The 22,765-nt window shown below is 44.9% G+C and overlaps 1 protein-coding gene across 1 annotated transcript in view; it reads left to right on the top strand.

The window, feature by feature from the left end:
* The window catches only part of NT5DC2 (5'-nucleotidase domain containing 2), a 30,634-nt gene that overhangs the window by 4,545 nt on the left and 3,324 nt on the right, over window positions 1-22,765 (top strand). The window contains exons 2-11 of the mRNA XM_074602764.1: window positions 3,599-3,783; window positions 4,599-4,673; window positions 6,601-6,656; window positions 8,407-8,500; window positions 12,255-12,383; window positions 15,495-15,555; window positions 16,207-16,309; window positions 16,803-16,904; window positions 18,699-18,780; window positions 22,388-22,474. Coding sequence (XP_074458865.1) covers window positions 3,599-3,783; window positions 4,599-4,673; window positions 6,601-6,656; window positions 8,407-8,500; window positions 12,255-12,383; window positions 15,495-15,555; window positions 16,207-16,309; window positions 16,803-16,904; window positions 18,699-18,780; window positions 22,388-22,474 — 974 coding nt within the window. The remainder of the gene's footprint in view (window positions 1-3,598; window positions 3,784-4,598; window positions 4,674-6,600; window positions 6,657-8,406; window positions 8,501-12,254; window positions 12,384-15,494; window positions 15,556-16,206; window positions 16,310-16,802; window positions 16,905-18,698; window positions 18,781-22,387; window positions 22,475-22,765) is intronic.

Raw genomic sequence — 22,765 nt, 5'->3', positions numbered from 1 at the left:
ATTTACACCCAGGTCTAAAAAACGCGTGAGATCAAACATGCTTTCTTGTGGTCTGCCTTTGTTGCTGAGTTTCATCATGTGCCATGGATATGCAGACACTTCCCTTAAAACCATCAGAGTTGCAAACCTGAGCAAATTGTGCAAGTATGCAGATTCCAGGGGTTTGTATCTATTGCAAGAGCTGTTTTTTCCCCACTGTCCTCAAATGTACGCATGCCGGTTCTCCCTTAGATCATACTTCCTGGGTGAAGTGCTGAGTAGACAGTGACTAACTGTGATACTGTCTCCCTTTCCAGTTAGGACCCAGATGGAAAGATTAGTTGGGGTTATCATTCATTTTAAGTAACCAAAACTGGTTTTTGCCTTTTTTTTTGTTTGGTTTGGTTTTTTTCTTTCTGTAATTTATCATATTTGTCCTGCAGTCTATTTTGGTGTTTTGGCAGAGGAAAAGCAAAAGCTATCATTCCTGAAAAATGGCATCATCATGGGCTTCTGGAGGGTGTCATCTGTTTGTTTTGATTCGACGATTGCCATGCAAACTGAGGCACACATCCCTGGCAGATTACGTGCTGAATGCCAGCAGAGCAGTAGCATTCAGCGCCTAAGTCTGCAGCCCAGAACTTAATTAAGCACTCAGAATTTGTAACCACCCAGGTGATTATCTTTAAAGAAAAACCAAACCAAACCAAAACAAAAAACAAGCCAACAGAAAAAAGCAAATCAACCAACCAAGCAAAACCCCAAACTTCTTGAAACCTGGCTCGCTAAGCCAGGCATGTTTGGGCTGTCATGTTGAAACTGATCTCATGTGTGCTCCCAGCTTCTGTCTCCTCCCTGATGTAGTTTGGACCTGCAGAGAGACTGAACATAAAGAGGAGAATGACACTGACCACTCTATTGAGGATGCTGCAAATGGACATTTACCCTGAGCCAAACACGCAGCAAGAGTCTGAACTGAAACCCAGAGCTTTTTTCCTTCTCTCTAAGAGATCAGTGACTTCAGAACTACTGTAAATTTAGGATGGAGGATGATGGCGTGGAAAGCAAGCTGCTGCAAGTTTGGTTCGGTGATGTGATAGGACACACAGCACGTAGACGTGTGGTGCTCCGGGAAGTGTGCATAGGGAACACATTATGTGTGAGGCAACGGTGATAAAGCAATTTGGCTCGTGTGTGCCTCTTTCTTTGGCCCTTATGGGGTAAGAGAGAACATGCTGTGTAAGTTAGTGACGAAATATCTGAGTAGGGTAAAATGAGCTGGGCAGGAGGCTGTCAGAGGACAGCAGAGAAGCTCTGTATGATTGAGGCTGGCAGGGAGGAGTATGACTTCATCCAGTGGATCTAAACATGTTTCATAAATCACACTGTGCAGCACAGTTACTGCTTATGCTTCTGATCACAGATAAGACTCGCTTCATGTGCTTGGAAAATCTCAGACTACCCTTTACTTGTTACAAAGTGATACTGCTCCCTTAGCTTTTCCTGCTTGTGTTTTTGCAAAAATTGTGGCTGGCATATGTTGTTGAATCTAGATGAGTCTCCTGTCTTCTGTGAAAGGAGAGATGGGGTTCAGGCAATGGTATTTTGTGCTGCTCTCAGACTATCAATATGTGTTTTTGTAAATCTTTTAGCAAATGGTGAATGTTGGAAGACCTTGGCCTCTCTGTAGGGATACGGTAGCAGCAAGTGGGGCGCATTTGTCATTAAAAAAAATAAAAGAAGTGCTTTCATTAGGAGAGGAAAGCACTGCATATTTGCACTGTGATGTGACTAGGGTTGTGTCATTTTCCTTGTGAGGAAGAAAAATAACACCCCGCAAATCCCAGTGTATGCTTAGAAAAAGATCTTCCCACAACTTGTCTGGAGTTGGGGACAGGAAGTGGAGCTCTGTTTGTTCATGGTGCAGAGAGCATTTATGTTAAGACGATGAAAGTTGTGATCGTCTGAATCCTATTTACATTTCCCGTCTTCTAAAATCCCAGTGGAAAGTACTCTTATTGCATCCACCCTCTTCAGCCTCTTCCAGGAACTTTGCCACCAGCAGAGTCGCTGAAAGAGGGCTCTTGTTCTTGCTGGGTAGCCAGTAATTCAGCCCTCCTACCTTAAAATACAGCTTTCTTTTCTAGTAATTCCTCTCTAGCTGATCTGGTGAAATGCATTTGAAGGCCAAAGGACAGTGAGTTAGGAGAGATGGATGGATATGGTTTTTAATGTGTCTCTTCCCTGAAAAATAAATGTCACCTCTTTGGATTAGCGCTCGCAAATGTACTTTGGACTTTTACCTAAATTCTGTAATTATTCCAGACAAAGTCTTTATTTGGAATGGCTGGTATCTCTTTCTAATAATATTCTTTTTGTTCTAGATTCAGATGAAACTTGGTTTTATAGCAAGGAAGCACTAAAGAACTGGCACAGGGTTCTTGCTAAAAGCCAAAAGTTAAGGTAGGAAGGGAAAAAAAAATCCTACCCACTGATGCTGTGTAGGATCTCAAAAATATCTGCACTTTTCCTATCATTAAAAGAGAAAATTACCCATCTTCAAGGGGGGAGGAAATGTCTCTTTCCCCTCTCTGCCCCCCAGTGTGGATGTGACTAGGCAACCTACTACAGGGAACTATTTTTACTGCTCTTTCTCATCTTGCAATGGAGAGATCTCATAGAGCGGGAAGCCTGGGGAGGCTGTGTTCCTGTCTCTCCCATTGTAGTGCGGCTAAAGCTCTCTGCTCTCCAGATGAGCTCTGAAAAAGGATACACAGGTAGTTCAGCTGCTATGTCACTTAACCCCCATTTTCCCAGTGGTCTGGGGAGCAAAGTGTTATTCACAAGCATCTTGCACAGTAACCCTGTTTTGAAGTGAAAAACCACAGACAAGGACTGAGCTGTTTCCACAGCTGTTTATCAGAGGAAACCAGATAACTTGTTGCTCTCTGCATTAAGTGCTGCAACAGCAGAGGTTAATGTGTTACTTTTTTTTTACATTTTGTTGGTCTTTGTACAAAACCTTGTTTTATCCTGCCTATTAATAATAATAATAAAAAAGCCCTAATGGTACCTGCAGGATTGGTCTGTGAAGTCTGGCTGCTTCTGTGAGAAAAAAAATGCCAAAACGCAAACCTCAAAGTTTCTAATTTCAAGTAATCTAGATTTCTCAGAGAGAAGAGTTAGCCTGTTTGTCTTGCTCAAGTTTTAAGTGAGGGGCACATGTTTTTCTGGTGATATAGTGCAGGTACCTTTTGTGTTGGTGAGCCTGCTGAAAATGCAGCTGCTGTGAGCTAGAAATTTGACACTTCAAAATTTCTGGTCTGCTTTGTTTCATGCAGGCCAGAGACCCGAGGACATTGTTTTGGGGCTTCCTGACACAAAAGGTCAGTCTTAATGTGGAAGTGGTTAGCATCATCACCAGATGCAGCCAGAGGTTTCACAGTGTGTTTTTTCACAGGGAGGATTATTTGAGTGGGTTAACAGCCTTCGACAGCAGCACTGTGCTCCGTTGCTGCTGCTGTGTGGTACTTCCAGCTGCTGTCAGGCCTAGAACAAAAAGTTGAAATTTCAGTGATCGTCTCATTTTCTCTAACCTCTCCCCTTTCCCTTCTCTTAGATCTTCTTCCACCAGGAGTCTGCAATCTCCTCAACCCGGCCGCTATCTACGCTAACAACGAGATCAGTCTGGGAGATGTTGAGATATATGGCTTTGACTACGATTACACATTAGCACAGTATTCTAATTTGCTACACTCTATGATTTTCAACACTGCCAGAGACATCCTAATAGAGCAATTCAAGGTAATGATGTGCTAAGAATTTCCACTCAATTAAGTTTACTGCTGTCTTGGTGACATCCCAGACGTGCTTTCAAAGTGCCGCATTGTGCACGTGTCAATTAATTGTTTTATTGAGATAAATTTAATGTTTCACAATCTTTGATTGCAGAGAGTTTTGTCTGTACATGGAATTAATTTCCTTTGAGACAATTTACCATGCTCTACATTCCTGAGGTTTTATAAATATGGAGCAAGAACCTTAGTCTAGAAGGGTCTGGTCTGTTTTACCTAACTATGGAAGTAATGCCTACAGAATTGCTGGTTGGAGGTACAGGTGGTGGATAAACATGAACTGTGGGCTAACACTGAAGCCATACAGGACTTGACATGTGCAAGTCAATGTGGATGATGCTGTAGAGCATGTCCAGTAATGGACACCCTGTTTGCAATAGGTGACTGGTCTGTGCATTTTCTTCTCATCACGTCTTTCTTTTTAGAGGGGCTCTGCAGTGCCATTGCTTTGCCAAATATATGCATTGAATGGAATTTACTAGAAGTGTCCTCACTGCCTGACTGAATCTGTTACATTTTCACTAGCGTCCCTTACCTCAGAGAAACTAGTTTTGGGGATCCTGATCCTTTATGTCTCTCTCCATTCATCCACTTGCTTTGTTGAAGGTGCATAATGAAGTGTACCTGTTCCTTGGTCAGTTTGTATCTGGGGTGAGACAACTAGTAGGACTAAGACAGCTCAGCAGGTGAAATAGTTTTGTTGAAATAATTTTGTTGATAACCCAGTGCTTATGCTTCTAACGATGTCGCTGTCTGTCTTCCCAGTATCCAGAAGGGCTTGGGAAGTATGACTACATTCCAGGGTTTGCCATACGTGGACTTCACTATGATGTACAAAAGGTAAGCTGTACAAAGTTCAGTCTCCTGGGCTTTGTCTTCCATTGCATTATGTTTTTAGTGGAAATACTTTCTGTCATTTCTTACAATATCTATCACTAAACTGTCAGTGAAATATGTGGTCCCAGTGGCTGTGCTTTTCATTTCGTGGGTTCTTCTTGCTTATAAATCTTCCAATGGAAAGATGTCTTTTGTGTTTGCAAAGCCTGTAGCAGAATGGGACCTCTGGTAAACATCCTTGCCAATTTAAAAGTCAGTTAATTCTAAGCTAATTAATAGAAAACTCAGCTTGTTTGTGTGATCATTTCTGTCTTTCAGGAAATTTAAACAACAAACTTCAATCCTGCATCTACAAGTGCTTGCCTGGAGCAGAAGCATTATGTCTTACTCTAATAATAGAAATGACTTGTCAGGAGAATGCTTTAGGAAGCCTTCCCCACCCCCCACCCCGAATAATAGGACTGCCTGGAAAAAGATCCAAGCTACTTGAGATGCATGCTTCTTAGGAGCACAGGCAAGCAAAGCGCAAGCATTAGCTTTAACCCTTTTCAGTGCTTTGGACTGATTCCCATGAAGCCTGATTCCCAGTGATGTAATGCTGGCTGCCACAGCCAGGCAGTCAGGTGGGAGCACAGCAGAGAATGTTGCTTCACTGTAGTAGCTTCTCTTATGTTGAGCTTTGAGCAAATTCAGGGAAGCAGGCAGTACAGGCTGGAGTGTGTGTGCTGTTCTCCAGCAGTGGGGGAAAAAAAAAAAAGAGAATGAAGAAAAAAAACTATATAGAGTTTTCCCGTGTCTTTTGTCCTAACTGAGGTGACAGCATGTCAGCAGACCTCTCATGCCTCTAACTTCACAAAGTAAGAAATAGATCTGTGAGAAACTGAAGTTTTTTTCTTTGTTTAAATCTCTGGCTGATATATCAGAGGAACACAGAGGTGACTAGCCTAGCCTAGCAAAGTGCCCTGTGAGTGAGTAGGTGGTGAGAACTCTCTTTTCTCAGGATCAGAGTTTGCAAAACACATGAAAAACTGGGTTGTGCCTGTCCAAGTAAATCTTTCAGCATATTTGTCTGCACTCCTCACAAATTAGTGGGAGGTCTGCCCACTGATACGGTATCATGATAAAAGAAGGTGCCTGAAGGTTGTGAATGCTCTGTGAAATCAATTACCTTGTGCTGTGGTAGAAGCAGCACAAATAGTTTGATGCCGTGTCCCTGCTCGAGTTGCAGCGCGATGTGGATTTAGTGTGAGGTTGCTCTCTGTGCCCTGAGAACTTGTGCTACGGCTTCAGAATGATGGATGGGGGAGACGGGATGACTCACGAATAGAGGAGCCTGCTACAAAAAATGCAAAGAAATCTCTAATGTTACCAGCCTGGTGTGCTCATGAACTTCTTTGCTTAAATGTCTGTTGGGGAGAGGGAGAAATGATGGAGGGGAGAGTTCTTGTGTAAAGAAAATGACTGGGCGCAGCTGCGCTCTAAACCAAAACTTGCCCACTTAGTTCTGCTTAAGATAAATGTGATAAGAAATAGATCTCTTGTGCACACAAAGCTCCTTTGGAATGTGTGTGCTTTTGGAAGGGAGATAAGAAGAGCCTATCTGACTCACAGAAGCGTTGTTCTCTCCATTTTTCAACTTCATCCCTGTTCACAAACTTTGGAGTGTAACAGACAGTGGTATTTCGGCCATGGAAAGATGGTCTTTTGCCAGAGAGGAAAAAAAAAGTCACAGTATGAATAAGTGTGTGTAAAAGTGGCTGGGGAGTAGAGTGCAGCGCAAAGTACATACAAGTGGGATGTTTGTTTTATTTTTCTAAAAAATATTTTTATTTTATTTTTCTAAATGTCATTTGTGTGGTACTTGAAACTTAAATAAGGTTTCAGTGTAAACCTACCCACTCTAACAGTAAATATCTATGCCTTATCACAGAGTCTTCTGATGAAGATCGATGCTTTCCATTATGTCCAGCTGGGGACGGCATATAGGTCTGTCAGTTCTGAAAATAATTTTCTAAATGCCCATATATGCAAATGTGGATTAATAAATCTGAATGTATGTTCATGGCATTTATTTTTTTTTTTCTGAGCAGAGCACAGTCTTGTCTGGCTTATCCTGTTTGCACTTGTTTCAAATGCTTACCTGGCATATAACTGCAGGGAGTTATTGTTCTCAAGCGTTTCAAGCCAAGCGTGGGTGGGAAAGACATGGAGCTTTTTGTAATGGTTAATGGCACATCTGGTCACGTACTCTGTGTGATGTCTAAGCTGCAGCTACAGCATATCTGGGTTAATGTCTGTGAGTAAACAGTGCAACTGGGAAAGGACTCCTCTGTATGTGGTCCGCATACAGGCCTGTCTTCTCCAGGCAGGAGTGGATCCCAGCAGTGGTCTGCTGCACCTCGTCACAAAGCTGAGGAGAGTGGTCTGAATGTGCAAATAAAATCTTAAAGTAGTGCTGACATGTCAATAAAGTAATGATGCCTCAGAATCTGGTCTCTGTTTAAGGCCTAGTTTGTCCTGGTTTTCCTTCTCTTTTTTTGTTCTCCAAGGAAAACTGGGTGTGCTTTGGAATAAGTGGCTGAAAGAGTGCGGAGCAAACTTTTCTCCAAAAATTTGTGAGGCTAAAGACTGGGAGAAAACACTGCCCCAAAGTGGAGCGGTGTTGGTGTCTAAGAAGTAGTAATTCATAGTTATTGGTAGAAAAGCTCCTGTAGATCTGCGTTGTATTTCCTGAGCATGGAAGCCAATGTTTTTGTTTTTTTCATGAACTGTGCCCTTTTGCTGTTAAGCTTCAGTTACAGTAAACACTCTAAGAATATTAAAAAGGGAGTTTCATAATCAGAGAGAAATGTCTGCTTTGAGTGCTAGCTTTTTGGGGGTGGGGTGGGAAGGAGAGGTAAGTACTGCCCCATATTTCTCTCCAGCTTCACAAAGAGATTTTTAGCTAAAGTGCATTTAAACTTTTTTTCCCTTTGTAACTGTCCTTCTTGAAGCATCTTTTTCCTAAACTGTCCTTTGCTTTTGAGCACAACTGAGGCAACTTTCAGCTTCTCAGAGGCTGTACCATGCTTGAATAGGAAAGAAGAAAGGGAAAGTTGCTGACTGCTTGAGTAAACAGCCATCAAAAATTGTGCAAGAAGCAATACCTGCAGCAGTCAGATAACCTGATGTTAACGAACAGTACAGCTTATAGCCATACCTGTGATTATGGTGTTTTTGGGAAAAACAGAGATCTTTGTTGAATGGTTTTAGGGAAGAACTTGTTTTGCTTAGGAAATCTGAATAGGAAAGCTCTTTTCCTACACCTTTGCATTTCAAGGTAGATATACCTCGTGGAAGCAACCTCTCCAAACCTACAGTTACCCAGTGGTAAGGTCGTGGGGTAAAGTCAGGTCGTGGGGCGGATTTGGTGGGGCAGTCCCGTTAGCAGATTGACAGCCTTCAGAGAGAAGCCACTGGCTGAACTCTCTGTTGGAATGTGGATAAAACTCCTCAATTAACTTGAAGGAGCGAGCAAGGTATCTGAAGAATGTCTCGGGAAAGATTTTATGTGAATCTTAAGAAACCATGGGGCTGTCAGGCTCCTCTGGCTATCTCCTTTGTGCAAGAGAAATTCGTGAGTTTTACGTGAGTTTTAGAAAGGAGCCTATTTGTTCCATTTTCTCTTTCTCTGTAGTTGGTAGCTTTGTGCAGACTGATGATTATTGACAAACTATTTCTGTTGTTTTGTGTCTAGAGGGCTCAAACCAGTGCCTGATGAAGAGGTAATTGAACTCTATGGTGGTACGCAGCACATCCCCTTGTACCAGATGAGTGACTTCTATGGCAAGGTATTGTAAGCCCTTTACTGCTATGTTGCGGCAGCTCTTTAACAACTAGGAAAACACAGTGAATTGTACGAGCATGTAAATGACTCCAGCCTCCCTTGGACTCCAAAAGGCTCAGTCCCTAGTGAGCTGCAGTGTGTGTTTTTGTTCTAGTGAGAATTTGCCCCAGAGGTTATTTAGCAGTTTAGCATGTGAAAGCCATCTGCAAAGCGTTCCTAAACCCCAGGGCTATTGGCCTAGAGCTGAACGGCTCTGGAGACTGATAGAGAGATGTCCCCAGCTTTTTCCTTGGCCAAATCTAGCTCTCAAGCTACCAGGCCAGCCTGCTGTGATGGTGTTTACAGTGAGTTGTGTGGGAGGGGTTATGTATGTGTAGCAGCAGGGTGCTTGCAGTGCCTTTCTCTCTTTTGTTTTGGGTAGGGTTTTTTGCCTTCATGAATGGGATCCCTCTCTATACCTCTTCAGACCTACTCAGTGGATATTATTCATAGGGTTGGTATCCATGAGTGTTGGGGTGGGTTTTTTTTAGGCGGAAAATCTTACTGTCACAGTAAAGGACTGAAATTCTGTCTGTAGGAGCTGTAGAAATCCTTTGGCTGCCTAAACTAGAGGAAGTTAGGAGAGATTTTTCTCCTTTAGTGTCTAGTGTGGTGCAGTGGGCAAGCGGGGCCATTCACATCCCTTTCCCCCCAGAACTGCTTTGTTTCTTGCCCTTTGTTAGTTCAGTTGCCTTAGGGGAAACTGGAGGGAGAAGGGCAGGCTTCCTCTGGTAATACCCCTTTGAGTTTGCTGTGTGAAGTCTCCAGCAAGGTCACTTTTTGATTTCTCACTCTCTCTCTTGGGAACAATTAATCTGAGTGGTTGCTTTCTGGATAAGCATATATTCTGTTTATAGCTCAATGTTGTTTCCAGCTTTGAAATAGGATGTTTCTGTTTAGAATTTGATATCTGTCTGTAAACTGCACTCGATTAGCCTCCGGCTGTGCAACTCTCCTCTCTCCTGGCAAACTTGGAGATGATTTCACTTTTCTTTTTAAATAATTGTAAACACGAAATTTGCTTTGAGTTGTTGCCTTTTATAGGATCAGGTGCTCGTGCTAAGTGGCCTTTCTGTGCTGCTTTGTACCTACCGGGTGTTTTCTTCTTTCCTCTAGTTAGTATTGAAAAATTTGGTATAAGCTTTGGCCACAGAAGTAGGGATAGCAGCTTATTATTTGTGAAGAGGTGAATCTCCTCTCCTAATAATGTAATGAACTCCAAAAGCTAATAGGTGAATCCCAAAGAGAGCAAAAGTAAATACAATTATATAACAACAACTAAGGACATTTGCATTCGGCAATGTCTGCTCATCCTGTGCCACTAAAACAGCATCTGGGAAAGCATCTGGGCTAAGACGACTGCTGGCATGAGCAGGTACGGTGCAATTGGCATGGAGTGAGGCTTTAGCAGGGATCTTAGATCTTGTCTGCCTTAATCTGCCGTGCTGATGTTGCTATCCGTATGGGTAACAGGAACGTCTGCCAGGTCAGTGATTCCAGGCGACAAGGTGTAAGACAAGTGGGACTGATATAGGTGAAGTGTGTAAATATTTTCCCTTAAGGGTTTTCTTGATCCTCTGTTGGCAGCAAAGTGCAGACAGCTACGGGCATCCCAGCACCTGCAGTAGGTAGGCACAGATCTTGCCCTGGGTTAGATAATGCAGCCAGTGTGGCTTTCACTGGCAGAACTAGCGATGGCCTGTAGTGAAGGTGGAGAACTCGTGGGTGTTGGGGAGAAAAAATACGTAGCATTCTAAAACGATGGTCTGGTTTTCATCCTGACTTGTGTCACTATGTCTGCTCTAAGGAAGCCAAGGCCATTCACTAAAAGGAACTTGGGGAGGCTGTACTTGCCTTGTAGGATAATAATGCAAGGCACAAAAATGAAATCAGAGTTGACAAGGTAAATCTTTGCTGTTAACATTGAACATTTAACTGTCTTCTCTATACTTAAGGTCTTGAAAGGTGGGACAGGTCATTGCTCTGCTGTGCTCTGCTAAATCCCATACGTAGTGATTTCAGTAGGAACTGCCTGTCTGTGTCCCTCTTGCTTTTTTCCCAGAATCCCTGAACAGGAAAAAAAAGGAAATTTTGGGTTTGCTAGTGGGAGAAATGTTCCCTTAGCAACCACACATCAAAATGGACAAGTCTGTTGAAAGTATTCAGTGAGTATCACTAAGCAGCACCACCGTGTGTGGTATGTGTCCCAAACCAGAGGGTGTCCTATGTGTTCTCTTCTGCTGTAGATCAAGTCGTCCTATGCTGGATGATGGGGGGAAATTGTATAACTCTCAGCACAGTCACCTAGCTTTCAATTGCAGCACTTTTTGGTAATAGACCTCAGACAAGATGCTGTTTGTTATTCCTTTGCCCTTTTTGTATCATCTTTCTTGACCTCAATTTGTGTTGCCCCAATATTGCCTATAGATAGTGCTGCAAAGAGTGCTAGTCTCTTGTTCTACCCTTACTAGACCAGACTAAACGGGAGATGTTACTGTTGTTACATCCTGACACGACAGGAGCACATGTTTGTCATTAGGCAGCATGTGCCCTCTGTCAGCGTCCACCATGTGTATCTTCTGTGATCTTTTGGACGCTGCTTTCATGTCTGTCTTTCACATAGCTATAAAAAATGCCTTCTGATGTGGACTAGTATTACCCTAGAGAGCTGCAACTTTGCAGCTGTCAGTCACGGATTGCTCAAAGCTCACATGCACAGGCATGATGTGACTGAATTGCTAGGGTACCTCTGGTGACTGGGTTCACTGAGAGGTCTATGCACTTCCCAAATTGCTTTCCACATACAAGACTTTAGTAACTGTCCCCTTGGCTGATCTGGCCCTTCAGCGATGAAAGATGAAAAAATTTATTCCAGCTTCAGCTTACCAGTGAGACTCACCATAGTCCTCTGCACAGGTGGTACATACTGAACAAACAAGATTTATTTTACTGGAAGGCCTGCCTGGAGCCAAAGTAGGCTGTTGACCTGCTGATAGGTTTGTGATTGATAGGCAAAAAAATAGCAAATATATGGGAGAACTGCAACCTTGACTAATGCAAGGTTGGGATTTAATTGTCCATTTCTGGTTGACTGCTGGGTGGGCTGAAGTTCTTCTTCTTTGTGCCCACGCTGGGTTTGCCGTAGTGACCTAAGGGTAGACAGGCGTTGGCAAAGTGCTTGTTGGAGTAATTTTTGCATTGCTGTGTGAAACCTCACTGGAATGTTGTTAGAGCAGCTTTGGTGCTCATGTGTCCAGTGTCACAGCCTGGTTTAGACGAGCAATGGGGCACCTCCAGCAAGGGCCAGAGCTGCTTCTCTAGTAGAGCATTGTCTATTGGCACCTGTGGTAATGCCAAGAGGCCAGGTGGGAAGCAGAGGGCATAGGATTGAAATAAAAGTTAGTGTCCGGGACTGACTTCCCGCTTTCCTCCACCTTCACCCCATGGTGTTAACGATGCTGGGTTTGTTTAATGATTTCTGCGAAGGAGAAGCCTCTCTCTTGTCAAGTGTTAATGCATTAGGTTAGTGTTTTGGTTGAGGAGAGGGCTATTTTCTGAGTGGCTAGGACTTTCCACATTAGTGTTTTGCTTTTTGTTAGCCTGAAATGTCTTCCAGATGGTACTGGGTGATAAGAGTTTATTTGTTGCCTTTACTTTTTTTTTTTTTAAAGAAGTATTTTTTTTTGTTTAATGTATCTCCTTAATTTTTTACTTTCCAGGGTCCATCACTTAAGCAGTTTATGGATATTTTTTCTCTCCCTGAAATGACGCTGCTCTCTTCAGTCATTGATTACTTCATAACTCATGGCATTGAGTTTGACCAGGTGCATCTTTACAAGGATATATCTGTAAGTAAAATGTCTACTGTCCCATAGCTCATACCACGTCAGAATTGTGAACTGCTTGGCTTGTTAGCACTGGTGAGCTCTGCAGTACCGAAACCTAAGGGGTGTTAGTGAGTAGCCTAATATGACAACACTGTTGCCCCTTTAGATTAAAGTGTTACCAGGGAATATTCAAAGCTGTGTTTTCAGAACACGTTAGGTTTCTGTCTGTACCACAGAGTTGGTGTTGCTGTACATTCTCTCTTGCAGGAGTGCCTAGGCTAGTCAGGTTGAAGGTCCTTCTCTGGGAAATATGTCACACAGCTTGTGTAAACACTTTTAAGCTCTATCTTTTCCTGTTAATATCTCATTTTTCAAAGAGGCATTTGACCGTATACCGGTTTGCTTTATACAGCAATTGTTGTGAAACACTTGCCCTTGCCTGCTCTGAGAATCTACCCCGTCCCTTTGCAGCTGCAGAATAGTCTGATCCTTTTGGGGTGTTTTCCAGTGAGTGACAGTCGCTTTTAAGAGCTAGTTACTCTAAGGTGCTAAGTGTGCTCTCCAGCTTCACTCCTGGTATTTGAAAGGGCTGTGTGGGATTATCGGCATTGTTCGAGGGTACTGTTTGACTTCTTAGTTAATGTCGTAGGCAAGATGTAAGTGATTGAGATTGTCTTCTGTTGACAGACAATGCACATTCCTTGATAGGCAAGTCGTATTGAATGCTTTTTCCATGGAGAGGGGTTTTTGATTTGTACCTTGTTGCAATCTCATGCTCATCCACCGGTAGCAGCCCATACATACACTGTTCAGGCTTCTAGTGAGGGAAATGGAGCTCCACATCTGTGCTGCTGTGATAAGGATCCACCCTGACAGCTTTGCTACAGCCAAGGATTACAGCTTACATTCTGACCTTCTGTCAGTGCTTGATAAGAGCATGTTAGCCAGTTTCCCACAAGACCTTAATATGTTTCTAGGGTGTTTGTTGTTGTAGTTGTTTTCACTCTTGGGGTGGGGAAAATGGGAAGAAGGAGATACAGCTGACTCCTGAGGCCTTTTGTCAAGAGTGTCTTCTGAACCTTCTTTTGAGGTCAAAATGGATGTGTTCCTAATAGAAATCTTGAGAGCAGGTGGATGGTTGCCACAGCCTAAGACATACTCAATGGAGGGCAAATGGTGTGCTTAAAACCCAAAACTCCTGAGTGCTAATCCTGGCATTTGTCTTCACATCCTTTTGCTGAGGGATGTAGTCATTTCTGAGGAGTGCCTGAGATAGACAGAGAAGAGAGCTCCAACAGAAAAATTTGTGCCAATGCCTGAAATCTACACTGAAAAGTTGGGGACTGTCCTGTGCTCTCACCAGCAGAGTTCTTGATTTTGCTCTGTATGATGAGGATAAACATTTTTGCAAAACTTGTCCCTTTGCAGTACCTGAGTGCAAGTGCAAAGAAATGGCTTGCGGACATGAGCACAGAGATCCTTTGGTGCCTACACAGACAGGTGTCTGAGAGGACTTGCCTAGCCCCAACTGTTATTACAATGCAGGATCACAGTGGGTTAAGACATGTGTAAACCTGACACTCCTCTGTAATTCTCGGTGGTAACCCTGATTGCAGTGCAGAGCGTTTGGGAGCAGGTTGAGTGCGAGAGACACTGCACTGAGTCAAAATGGCAGACCCGGAGGCAGTGGTAAAGGTTGAAGCTGACATGTAAACCTAGTAGTCCCGTCACACCAGTTTGCTCACTTTCTATTTGAGAGTAAGAACATACAATTTACCCTGATACCCTTTGGAAGAGTTTTTGAGCCCTGTTTGACACCTCCTCAGGCTACCAAGATTTTACATGCAGGAACCTTATAGTTCTTCCACTTTCTTTTTTTTCTCTTTTGCGTTTTGGGGGGCAGGGGTTTAGGGAAGGGGCACAATGGAATCTCTTTCTGCTTGCTTTTTGTTCAATTTCTTTCCAATAAGGCAGACTCTTGGTGTGATGTGACTGCCTTTTTACCATTCAAATACACAATTTGAATGGAAAGAGACTCCTAAAACTCTTTTTTGAAGAGTTAACTCCTCCTCCTTTGTCGTCCCCCATCTAAGTTGTAAATTCTGGTTCTCTCCCAGCTTTGAAGGAAATTATTTTTGGGGTGATGAGCAGGTTTCACCAGCACTGCAGTGAGAGCAGGTGTTGTGTGCAAGTATCACTGTAGCAATATCAGTGGCAAGTGTGGGAATACAGTCTGAAAGGGCAACTCCTGAAGGAGCACATGGAGTTACAGGGATTTAAGGGCCCTGGGGAAAGGCAGCATTTGTTTACCTGTCTAATATTGTCAGGGATGAAAACGAAACTGTTAAAACAAGTGTTTGCATGTGCAAACACTGCAAAATGTGTTGCTGCTCTGGAAATGATTTCGTGTATCTGGCAAATCTCATGGGATAGACTTGGGAAGAATCTCACTTGGGTGTGTCCAAAGCCTCTGTCCTGGAAAACGGAGGATATTTGGATGCCCTTGACAATATCTGTTTTAACTTTCCTCCCTCCTGAAAAGTGGGCAGCTCTGTTTTGCCAAAAAACCCTCACTCTCCTAGTAGAAGCTTCTGCTGTGCCCACTGGCCATCCGGGGCCAGGAGATGTAGCCCTCCTTGGCCTATGGGGAATGTTTTGGAATTACAGATGCTCACCTCTGCTGCTGTTCGCCTTGGCCATGCTCCCATCCTTTGGGTCACATTTGGCAGAGCTTCCACAGGCATAGAGAGGAAGAAAAGCCACCTAGTGTCTGGGCCAGTACAATTTTGGGGCAGTAAATCGTTTTGGAGTTGCACAGTCTTGATTGCCTTGGTAACAGTGGGTTAACACGTGCTGGTTTCCAGGAGCAGGAAGGAAGCTGTGCTTTCATTGGTAGATTTTGAGGTTTTTTCCCCTCTACTGCATTGACTCAGCTAGCCACTTTTTGGCATGTTGGCGAGCCTTGCTGTGCAAGGTTCTCTGCTTAGCATTAACGTAGCTTTTGTTCATTCAGCAAGAAGAGGGGATGTGTCATTACTGTATTGGTCCTCATTGGTGGCAATAGGTTTGTGTGCTGAGAAACAGGAATGCCATATATAAAACTGAAACTTTTTTCCCTGCCCTTTTCTATAGGATGCTATTAGAGATGTGCATGTGAAAGGAGTGATGTACAAATGGATTGAAAAAGATCTGGGTGAGTTTAATAGAGCTCTGGTGCCAAATCCATTTTGATATGTCATACTATGTGGCATTCTGTGTAAGATGACTGTGTAGGTCCCACATGCAGTCACAGAAGTCAGGGGGACATAGAACTTAATTAAATACTTGTTTGTGGCATGCCTAAAGGCTGATGGGTGCCATTAAGAGTGGCATTAAGAACCAAGTGGTATTTAGGATCAGGTGGAGGATCTATTTTAATGGAGGAAACAACTACCTCATTGCTTGTGTTTCTGTTTTCCTTCAGCCTGTAAGCAAGGGGTTATGGTCCTTGGCATGATGGGAACATGCAAAAGCATCATCTGGGGAGACTTCAAGCTCCAGGTAGCTACATGGCCTGGAATGGCTGTGCCTGTCCCTTGTGACGGTTTGGTATCAACCCTCCTTTTTTTGCCAGCCTTTTCAGTTCCTCAGTCTTTCTCTTCCCTCTAGATGGGATTGATGAGGACAAGGAAGGCCATTTTGTCACCATGTTGGTTTACTACCTGCCTGCCTGAGGTGGATCTAACTCAGGCCTTTTGCATTACTATTGGTATAGGGGCTAGGTTTGTTTTTGTTTTTAAATAAATGTGGTCATGACTTACACCAGAAGTTTTTGATTGATAATGTCTGCTTTATTCCAATACAGAACAGTATATTCTGCATGGGGATGAAATCTATGCTGTGCTAAACCGCCTGGTGAACCACAAGAAGAAACTCTTCCTCATTACAAACAGTCCCTTTAGCTTTGTGTGAGTACTGTTATTGCACATCGATGGGTCACCACAGCAAGAGCTGCACAGTGCGGTCTCTCCTGTGAGCATTTGAAAGTCGTATGCTAGAGGTTTTTGTGGCAATAGCGATGAGAGTGCTCTCTGGGAACCGTTTGTGGTGAACGTTGCACCCCATGGTTCTCTCTACACTGTTGACGCTCACTTTTAGAAGAAGACACGAGGCTGTGGCTGGCCACAATGTTACAGAGCTCTGTCACCTTAGATTACCTCTAGCAGCTTTTGCTGCATCACAGACTTTTCTGGACAGGAGAAAGGGTGGGACAGCTTGAAACGGTCAAAGCGCTACAGCAATCCTCAATGCAATGAGACAGCCTTGGGGGATTCATAAATCTCTATGTTTTCTTCTCTGTTACTGAAATGAGAGTAAATTTAGGACAGACTGTTGTAAAGATGCATTGTTGGGTGAAAAAGAGTACTGGATCTGTTAACTTCTCTGTTTCTTTGCCCTTAGGGACAAAGGAATGAAACACATGGTTGGCAAGAACTGGCGGGACTTATTCGACATGGTCATTGTGCAAGCTGACAAGCCCAACTTCTTCACTGATCGGCGGAAGTACGTGTCCTGGGGCAATACTGCACTGCTGTATGTGGGCCTGAGGTTTTGGGCCCCCTTCCTGGGAGTAAACGGCTCCTTTTACCTTCCAAAAGAGTAGTGGTTTTCTAAGCGTAATCTAGGTCTAGTAGGCAGCAGTCTGCTGCTGCCCTCTCGGATGCTCTCTGAGAAGATGCAAACTGACCACTCTGGGAATAAGAGTATAGAACGGGTAGTGCCAAGCAGAAAGCATGTTTCTTAAATTGGCTGTCTTCTAAGCCTCATCTGTTTCGTCATGGTCTGGGCTTAACTTAGATTTTTAGGGGTAATAATGTACTTAAATCTTTAGAAAGAAAAGACCTCTGGAATAGTGTGGGTGAGAGATGGCCATTTCTTGGCTCTAGGTCTTGAGTGCTTGCCAAAATCTTTCCTTTTCCTGTTCCCCACAGCAATATCTGTGTGTTTTGGTTTTTTTCGGTTTGTTTGTTTTGGGTTTTTTCAGTTACTGGATACATGCTGTTTGGTAATTGGCAGCTCTGTAAGCCGTTGTACGTGGCAGCTGGGTTTTGTGGTCATGTAGGAGCTGCCAAGGGACTAACTGATAGACAAGCTGCTGTCCTTGCTTTGCTCTTTGGATTATTTGCTTTGGGAACTTGTGTCTGCTTTGTTGCCTCAACTTATGACTGACCAGGAATTACTGCCCTTGAGGGAGAGGTCTATTCTTTCCTCTTTATGTATTTTCTTCCCCTATTTCCCAGGCCATTAGCATAAATAGGAATAAACCTACAAAATGGCTTTATAAGCTGTGCTGACTTGGTAAAGGCTTTCTTCGTGGGATGTAGGTGAAGTGTCTTACAAATGTAGCCTGGAGCTATGATGATCTGGCCCTCTAGGAGATGAAACCTTACAGCTATGTGGTGCCTAAGGTCCACTCAGGTAGTGAGCCAGTGGAATGACACGGCACATACATGCAAGGTTAGGGGAACCTCCTGATGGTGAGCTGTAGTGAACTGTGGAGTGTTTTCTCTGAGGGAAAATGCAGGTGTGCGCTGGAGACCACTCATGGTTGAGGAGCCCCTTACCCAGGTAGGCTGTAGAGTTCATGGTGGAAGGCTGGATTCCTTCTGCCCTGTGGCAGCTCAGGATCATACAGTACTTCTGGATGAGATTGTGCTCTGCTTGCAGCAGGAGCAGCTTCATACCAAGGCTTTTGATCCCAGAGCTCACAGTTTGGAACTCATATCCCAGGACGGAGCAATGTTCCCATTGAATACGAATGTTCGTGGGGGTTCAAGTAACTTAAGCCTTGTTTTGCTGCTTCTGTCCAAGTGGAAGGTAACCAGGCAAGCCCTCAGGAACAGCAAGAGACAGCTGGGGTTAGCTGCTGAGATCAGCACAGAGACTGCCTTATGCTATTAAGACATTCCACAGTCTCTGTTGGGCTGGCGTATAGCCACAGTAGAACGGGACAAAAAATGTTTCATGGCAAAGCCTCTTGGCCTTAGCATTTCAGAGGTAGTCTTTATTATTATTATTATCTTCCTCTTTCTGTATCTGAAAAGCAAGAAGAGTTGTTAGGGATACTAGCATGAAATGGTTACAATCAATGGAAGCATTTTGAAAAGATATTTCCCTCTTGCACTTTCTCTTCCCCTGAGAAAATAGTGCAGAAGGCCCAGAAGGTCACCTCTCATGTAGAGGTTTTATTATGAGTTGTTACATAGGTAAACAAGTTTTCTGATTCAAATGCTGTGGTTGCTGGGTAACAATCACCAAAAATCAAAAGAAGTTGACGTCTTCCCGCTTTTTTTCCAGACCTTTCAGAAAACTGGATGATAAAGGCTCACTGCAGTGGGACAAAATAAACCAGCTGGAGAAAGGAAAGATCTACAAAGAGGTAAAGTGGATGCATAAGGCATATGAAGCAAGAGTCTGAAGTGGTGGGGACTGATAAGTCCCCAGTTTTGGAAATCCCTGGAAAAACCTGGAAGTCACTGGTAAACGAAAATCTGCTTAGTCAGAGTGGGGGAAAATGATAGGTTCTTCTATAGGTCACTTGTGGATGTTTGACACCAGTGTTCGAAAAGTGAAAAATGGAAATCCTTGAAAAAAGCGCCTATGGTAGCGTTAGAGGGCACTTGTAAGAAGACACGCTCTAGGATCTGTGTGCTGTGCTGGCTGGTGGCAGCGAGACATGCCTTCTGTCCACATGCAGAGAGCTCTTGCTGGCCCGGTAGGACACTGTCCCCCTGAATGCTTTCAGCATGTCTCTTGGCATGCTGTAGAGCAATAGCCTTGCAATTTGCATGCCTCTGAAAAGTCTTTCAGCTTCTGCTGGGATGTAAGCATTAGAATAAAGGGCCTTTTTGTATATCGGAAAACCCTGCCAAGGGCTGTGTTGCCTGTCAGCATGCGATAAATTGACCTCTGAGAATGGTGAGAGATGCTTCATGCCAGGTGTGGAAAAGGCTGCGTTCCCAACACAGTTTTTTACAGTTGCAGGAGGCAGAGCTGAAATAAAGTATACCAGAGCTGCCTGGCAGGAAAACTTTTTGCCTGCAGCTCTGAAAGTTTCCTACCCAGCTCCGTGTGTGGGTCATGCTGCAGAAAGGTGTGCAACAGGAGTGATGTATCCCACCAAGCTCAACTGGCCTTGTCATTAGAGATGGAGGGACAGGGAACAAGGAGGGAAAAGGCAGAGAAGGATCAGTTAACTTAGGGTGTTGAGTGCTTGCCTTTCTGCCCCGGAGGACCTGTGCTGAGTTCTCTCTTCCAGGCTGAGTTTTTCCGTGTGGTTGCCCTGTTTGTTGAGAAGGGGTAATAGGGAAACATCCTCTGCATGTGTAGCAGGGGTCAGTGAATGCCCCCTGCCCCAGCATACAGTGAAGCCTTGAGCCTAGGAGCTCCCTTCTGACATTGTCCCTTGGCTCCTGAAATTCTTGTCCTGGAGCGTCTCCCAAAAGCCTGCTCCTTCAGGGTAAGAAGGCAGAGCTCTCTGCAATCTGATATGCATGCAAAGATCTTCCACACCTCACTCCAAATCGTCCTCCATAAGGTTGGAAAAGGTGTACTTGTGGAGGAGGGAGCAGAGAAATGAGGATGATCAAATAGGGTACAAAGCCTGGCTCCCGTCTCTCTCCCTTTCCTGAAGGATGAGTGTGTCTGAAGGATGGGCTGTTACTCTGGTGAACTTGCTGCCTTGGGGTGTTCTCCTTGCAGCTGGTCTGTCCCCTGAGAACAAATAGCCTTTAAAGTGGCTTTAGGACGGTTTGTTCTTGGTTATGTGAGCTGTCCAATCCCACGGGAAGAAACCGTTAGTGACGGCATGGTGAAGTAGCTGGGACCTGACCTGCGGTAGAAAAGTAGGTCATGTCCTTGAGTAATGCTGTTGGGAAGCCTCTGGCCTGTCCGGTGGGTCTGTCAAAGCACTCTGCTAGCGTCGTGTCCTCTGCCAAGAGCTAGGAGCTGGGAACATGCAAGTAGAGCTCATACAAAGTCTCTCTCCCAGTAGGTTAGCAGCTCCCTCAGATGGAAAGGTGCACCTCAGCCCTGGGGTTTGTTGCTGAATTAAATCCTGCTCTTGACCACCCACATCCTGTAGATGCAGGTTGCTCACCCAAATGAATGGTGCATTGGGGAAGGGAAAAGAGGAAGGAGGAAGGAGGGAAGGGTGGGATTTTTGGGTCCTCTCCAGTTCTTCCCCACCAGGATGTTCATCCAACCACATCAAGGTTGTTGCCTAACTATGTTTCTTGGGATGGGACAGCGCGTATCCTGGTTTTAGGCCACCCTGTCCCCAGCATTTTTGGTTTCTTGAAGTGCCCACAATGTGCTTCTTTCTGTCAAGTGTGAGTGGCCATGGACCTTGCTGTGCTGGTGGTTTTGCTAGGGGCCTCTGGGCTGATTTGTTCCTGTCCCCTGAAACATGGCTGTACGGCAGTTGTGCTGTGGGTATCATCTCATATGAATGGGACCTCAGGGGTCAGTGTTTTGCACTAGGGACTGTGAAATTCAAGTTATCACACTCTACTCCCTCCTTTCTCATAGATGTGGTGTTTTCTGTTTGTGGCATGTATGTTCTCCCACCCCTGCCCTAGTCTGCGATCTCAGGAGGGGAGAAGGACAGCCAGCTCCTGGAGATCACGTAGTAGGTCTGTGGCTCAGTGGGGGTCCAAACGCAACTGGTTGTCAGGTCCACTGCTGTTTGAGGTGGCCAGAACACAGCAAAGGAATTGTCCTCCTTCCAAGGGTCTATTTCCCTGCTCTGCCAGTAGCTTCCTGAGCAACCCTCAAGCAAGCAGCAGCAGCAGCAGCAGCAGCAATGTCATGTTCCAGAAGTGCAGAGGCCTACCTGGCCCTGTGTTTCTGTGCTATTAAGGGAAGTCTGCACAGCTCTGGTGCTGCTGCAGCAAGGGGAGGCCCATGGCTCTGGTTCTGGGCACCCGTTGCAGTGCGTACAGCACTTTGCCAGTGACTGCATGCAGGGCTGCAGGCTTTTGTGGGAGCTGGCTTGTGTTTGGGGGTTTTCTGCCTGGGACGTGCTCTTGGGCAGGCATGCTAGCTCCCTTCGTGGCACTGGCGACTGGCTGGAGAGATTGCTGCCGAGTGGCTCGCAGGTTTGCGTTGATGGCTTGTGCTAGTACAGTCTAGTCTCCTGGCATCGATGAGGCCTTTTCCTTTCCTAGTGGGTTTTGTTTCTGTTGTGACTCATGTGGAAAACTTGTGTGGAGAGGGAAGGGGGGGTCCCTGAAGTCTCCTCTGTGTTTGGACGGATGTTTGGAAACCCTTAAAAGTTGCTGTGTGCTGTGCTTTAGCTGGTGCTTTGGGGTTTGGTTTGGTTTACTTAGCTGTGAATCTGCCCGAGCTGCCTGGCTTTTTGGCTTGGTTTGACAGTTCCTGTGAACGTGTGGGTGTTCTTAAGCTGTTGGGTTGGGCTGGTGGTCAGTGATGTGAGAACAGCCTCAAGTGCTTCTGACTCCAAAAGCCTTGCATGATGGCGCTCACCTTACCTCTGAGGCACCCTGTGAGATGAAACCATTATCACCTGAGCCCAGCAACTTCTAAACCCAGAACACCTGGGGTTCTTTCTGTCCATCCCTCAGGCTTTTCTAATTTAGGTGTCTTTCTCTTTTGACCACCTTTTGTTGCCTTTTTAGTCTATATAGTCCTCTTGACTTGTGCCATAGAGCACAGAATTTCCCCTGAATTGCCTGTTGGGTTGGGAAGAGTTTCTGCCTTTTTCTGAGAAAAGCTGAGGGGTGTCTAGGGGGTTGTCACACGGGAAGAAAGTGAGACAAGGCAGGGAAGGACAGAAACCTCTGGGTTTGGATGGCAGGGGAGCAAGCAGGTTGACATCTCATGAGAGTGCTCACATCTGTATGTGGTAAGGTGGCACATCCAGTTGCATTGACGGTGCTACTGAGGTGGCTGCCCAGTACCATGGGGTGAGGATGGCGACATCTGGCCTGTAACCACAATTCTCTCTGTGCTCCTTTTACTTACAGGGAAACCTCTTTGATTTTCTGAGGCTGACGGGCTGGCGTGGGTCCAAAGTGCTCTACTTTGGTGATCATCTGTACAGCGACCTTGCGGTAAGTGAAAAGGTCTCTGCTCTCCGGTGAGGTGGGAGCAAGCCTGCATGGGCGGTGTGGCTGCAGCTGTGTGGGAGTGCAAGGCAGGGCCCTGCTCTGAGTGCTCAGGTCTCCAGTATGCTGTGCTGGGGGCTCTGCCGGCTGCGGCTTTCAGGGCACACACAGGACACATAAGCATCCCCACTCGGCTGTCATGCAGACTCAAGCAGTGGAGAAAGGGCTCCTGAAGTACTTTGTGTGGGTAAAGAACATCTGCTGGTCTGTGAATTTGAGAGCAGTTTGTGTGAATTC

Source organism: Larus michahellis, chromosome 10, assembly GCF_964199755.1.
Source record: "Larus michahellis chromosome 10, bLarMic1.1, whole genome shotgun sequence".
Taxonomy (NCBI): domain Eukaryota; kingdom Metazoa; phylum Chordata; class Aves; order Charadriiformes; family Laridae; genus Larus; species Larus michahellis.
This window is presented reverse-complemented; position numbering and strand designations above follow the sequence as displayed.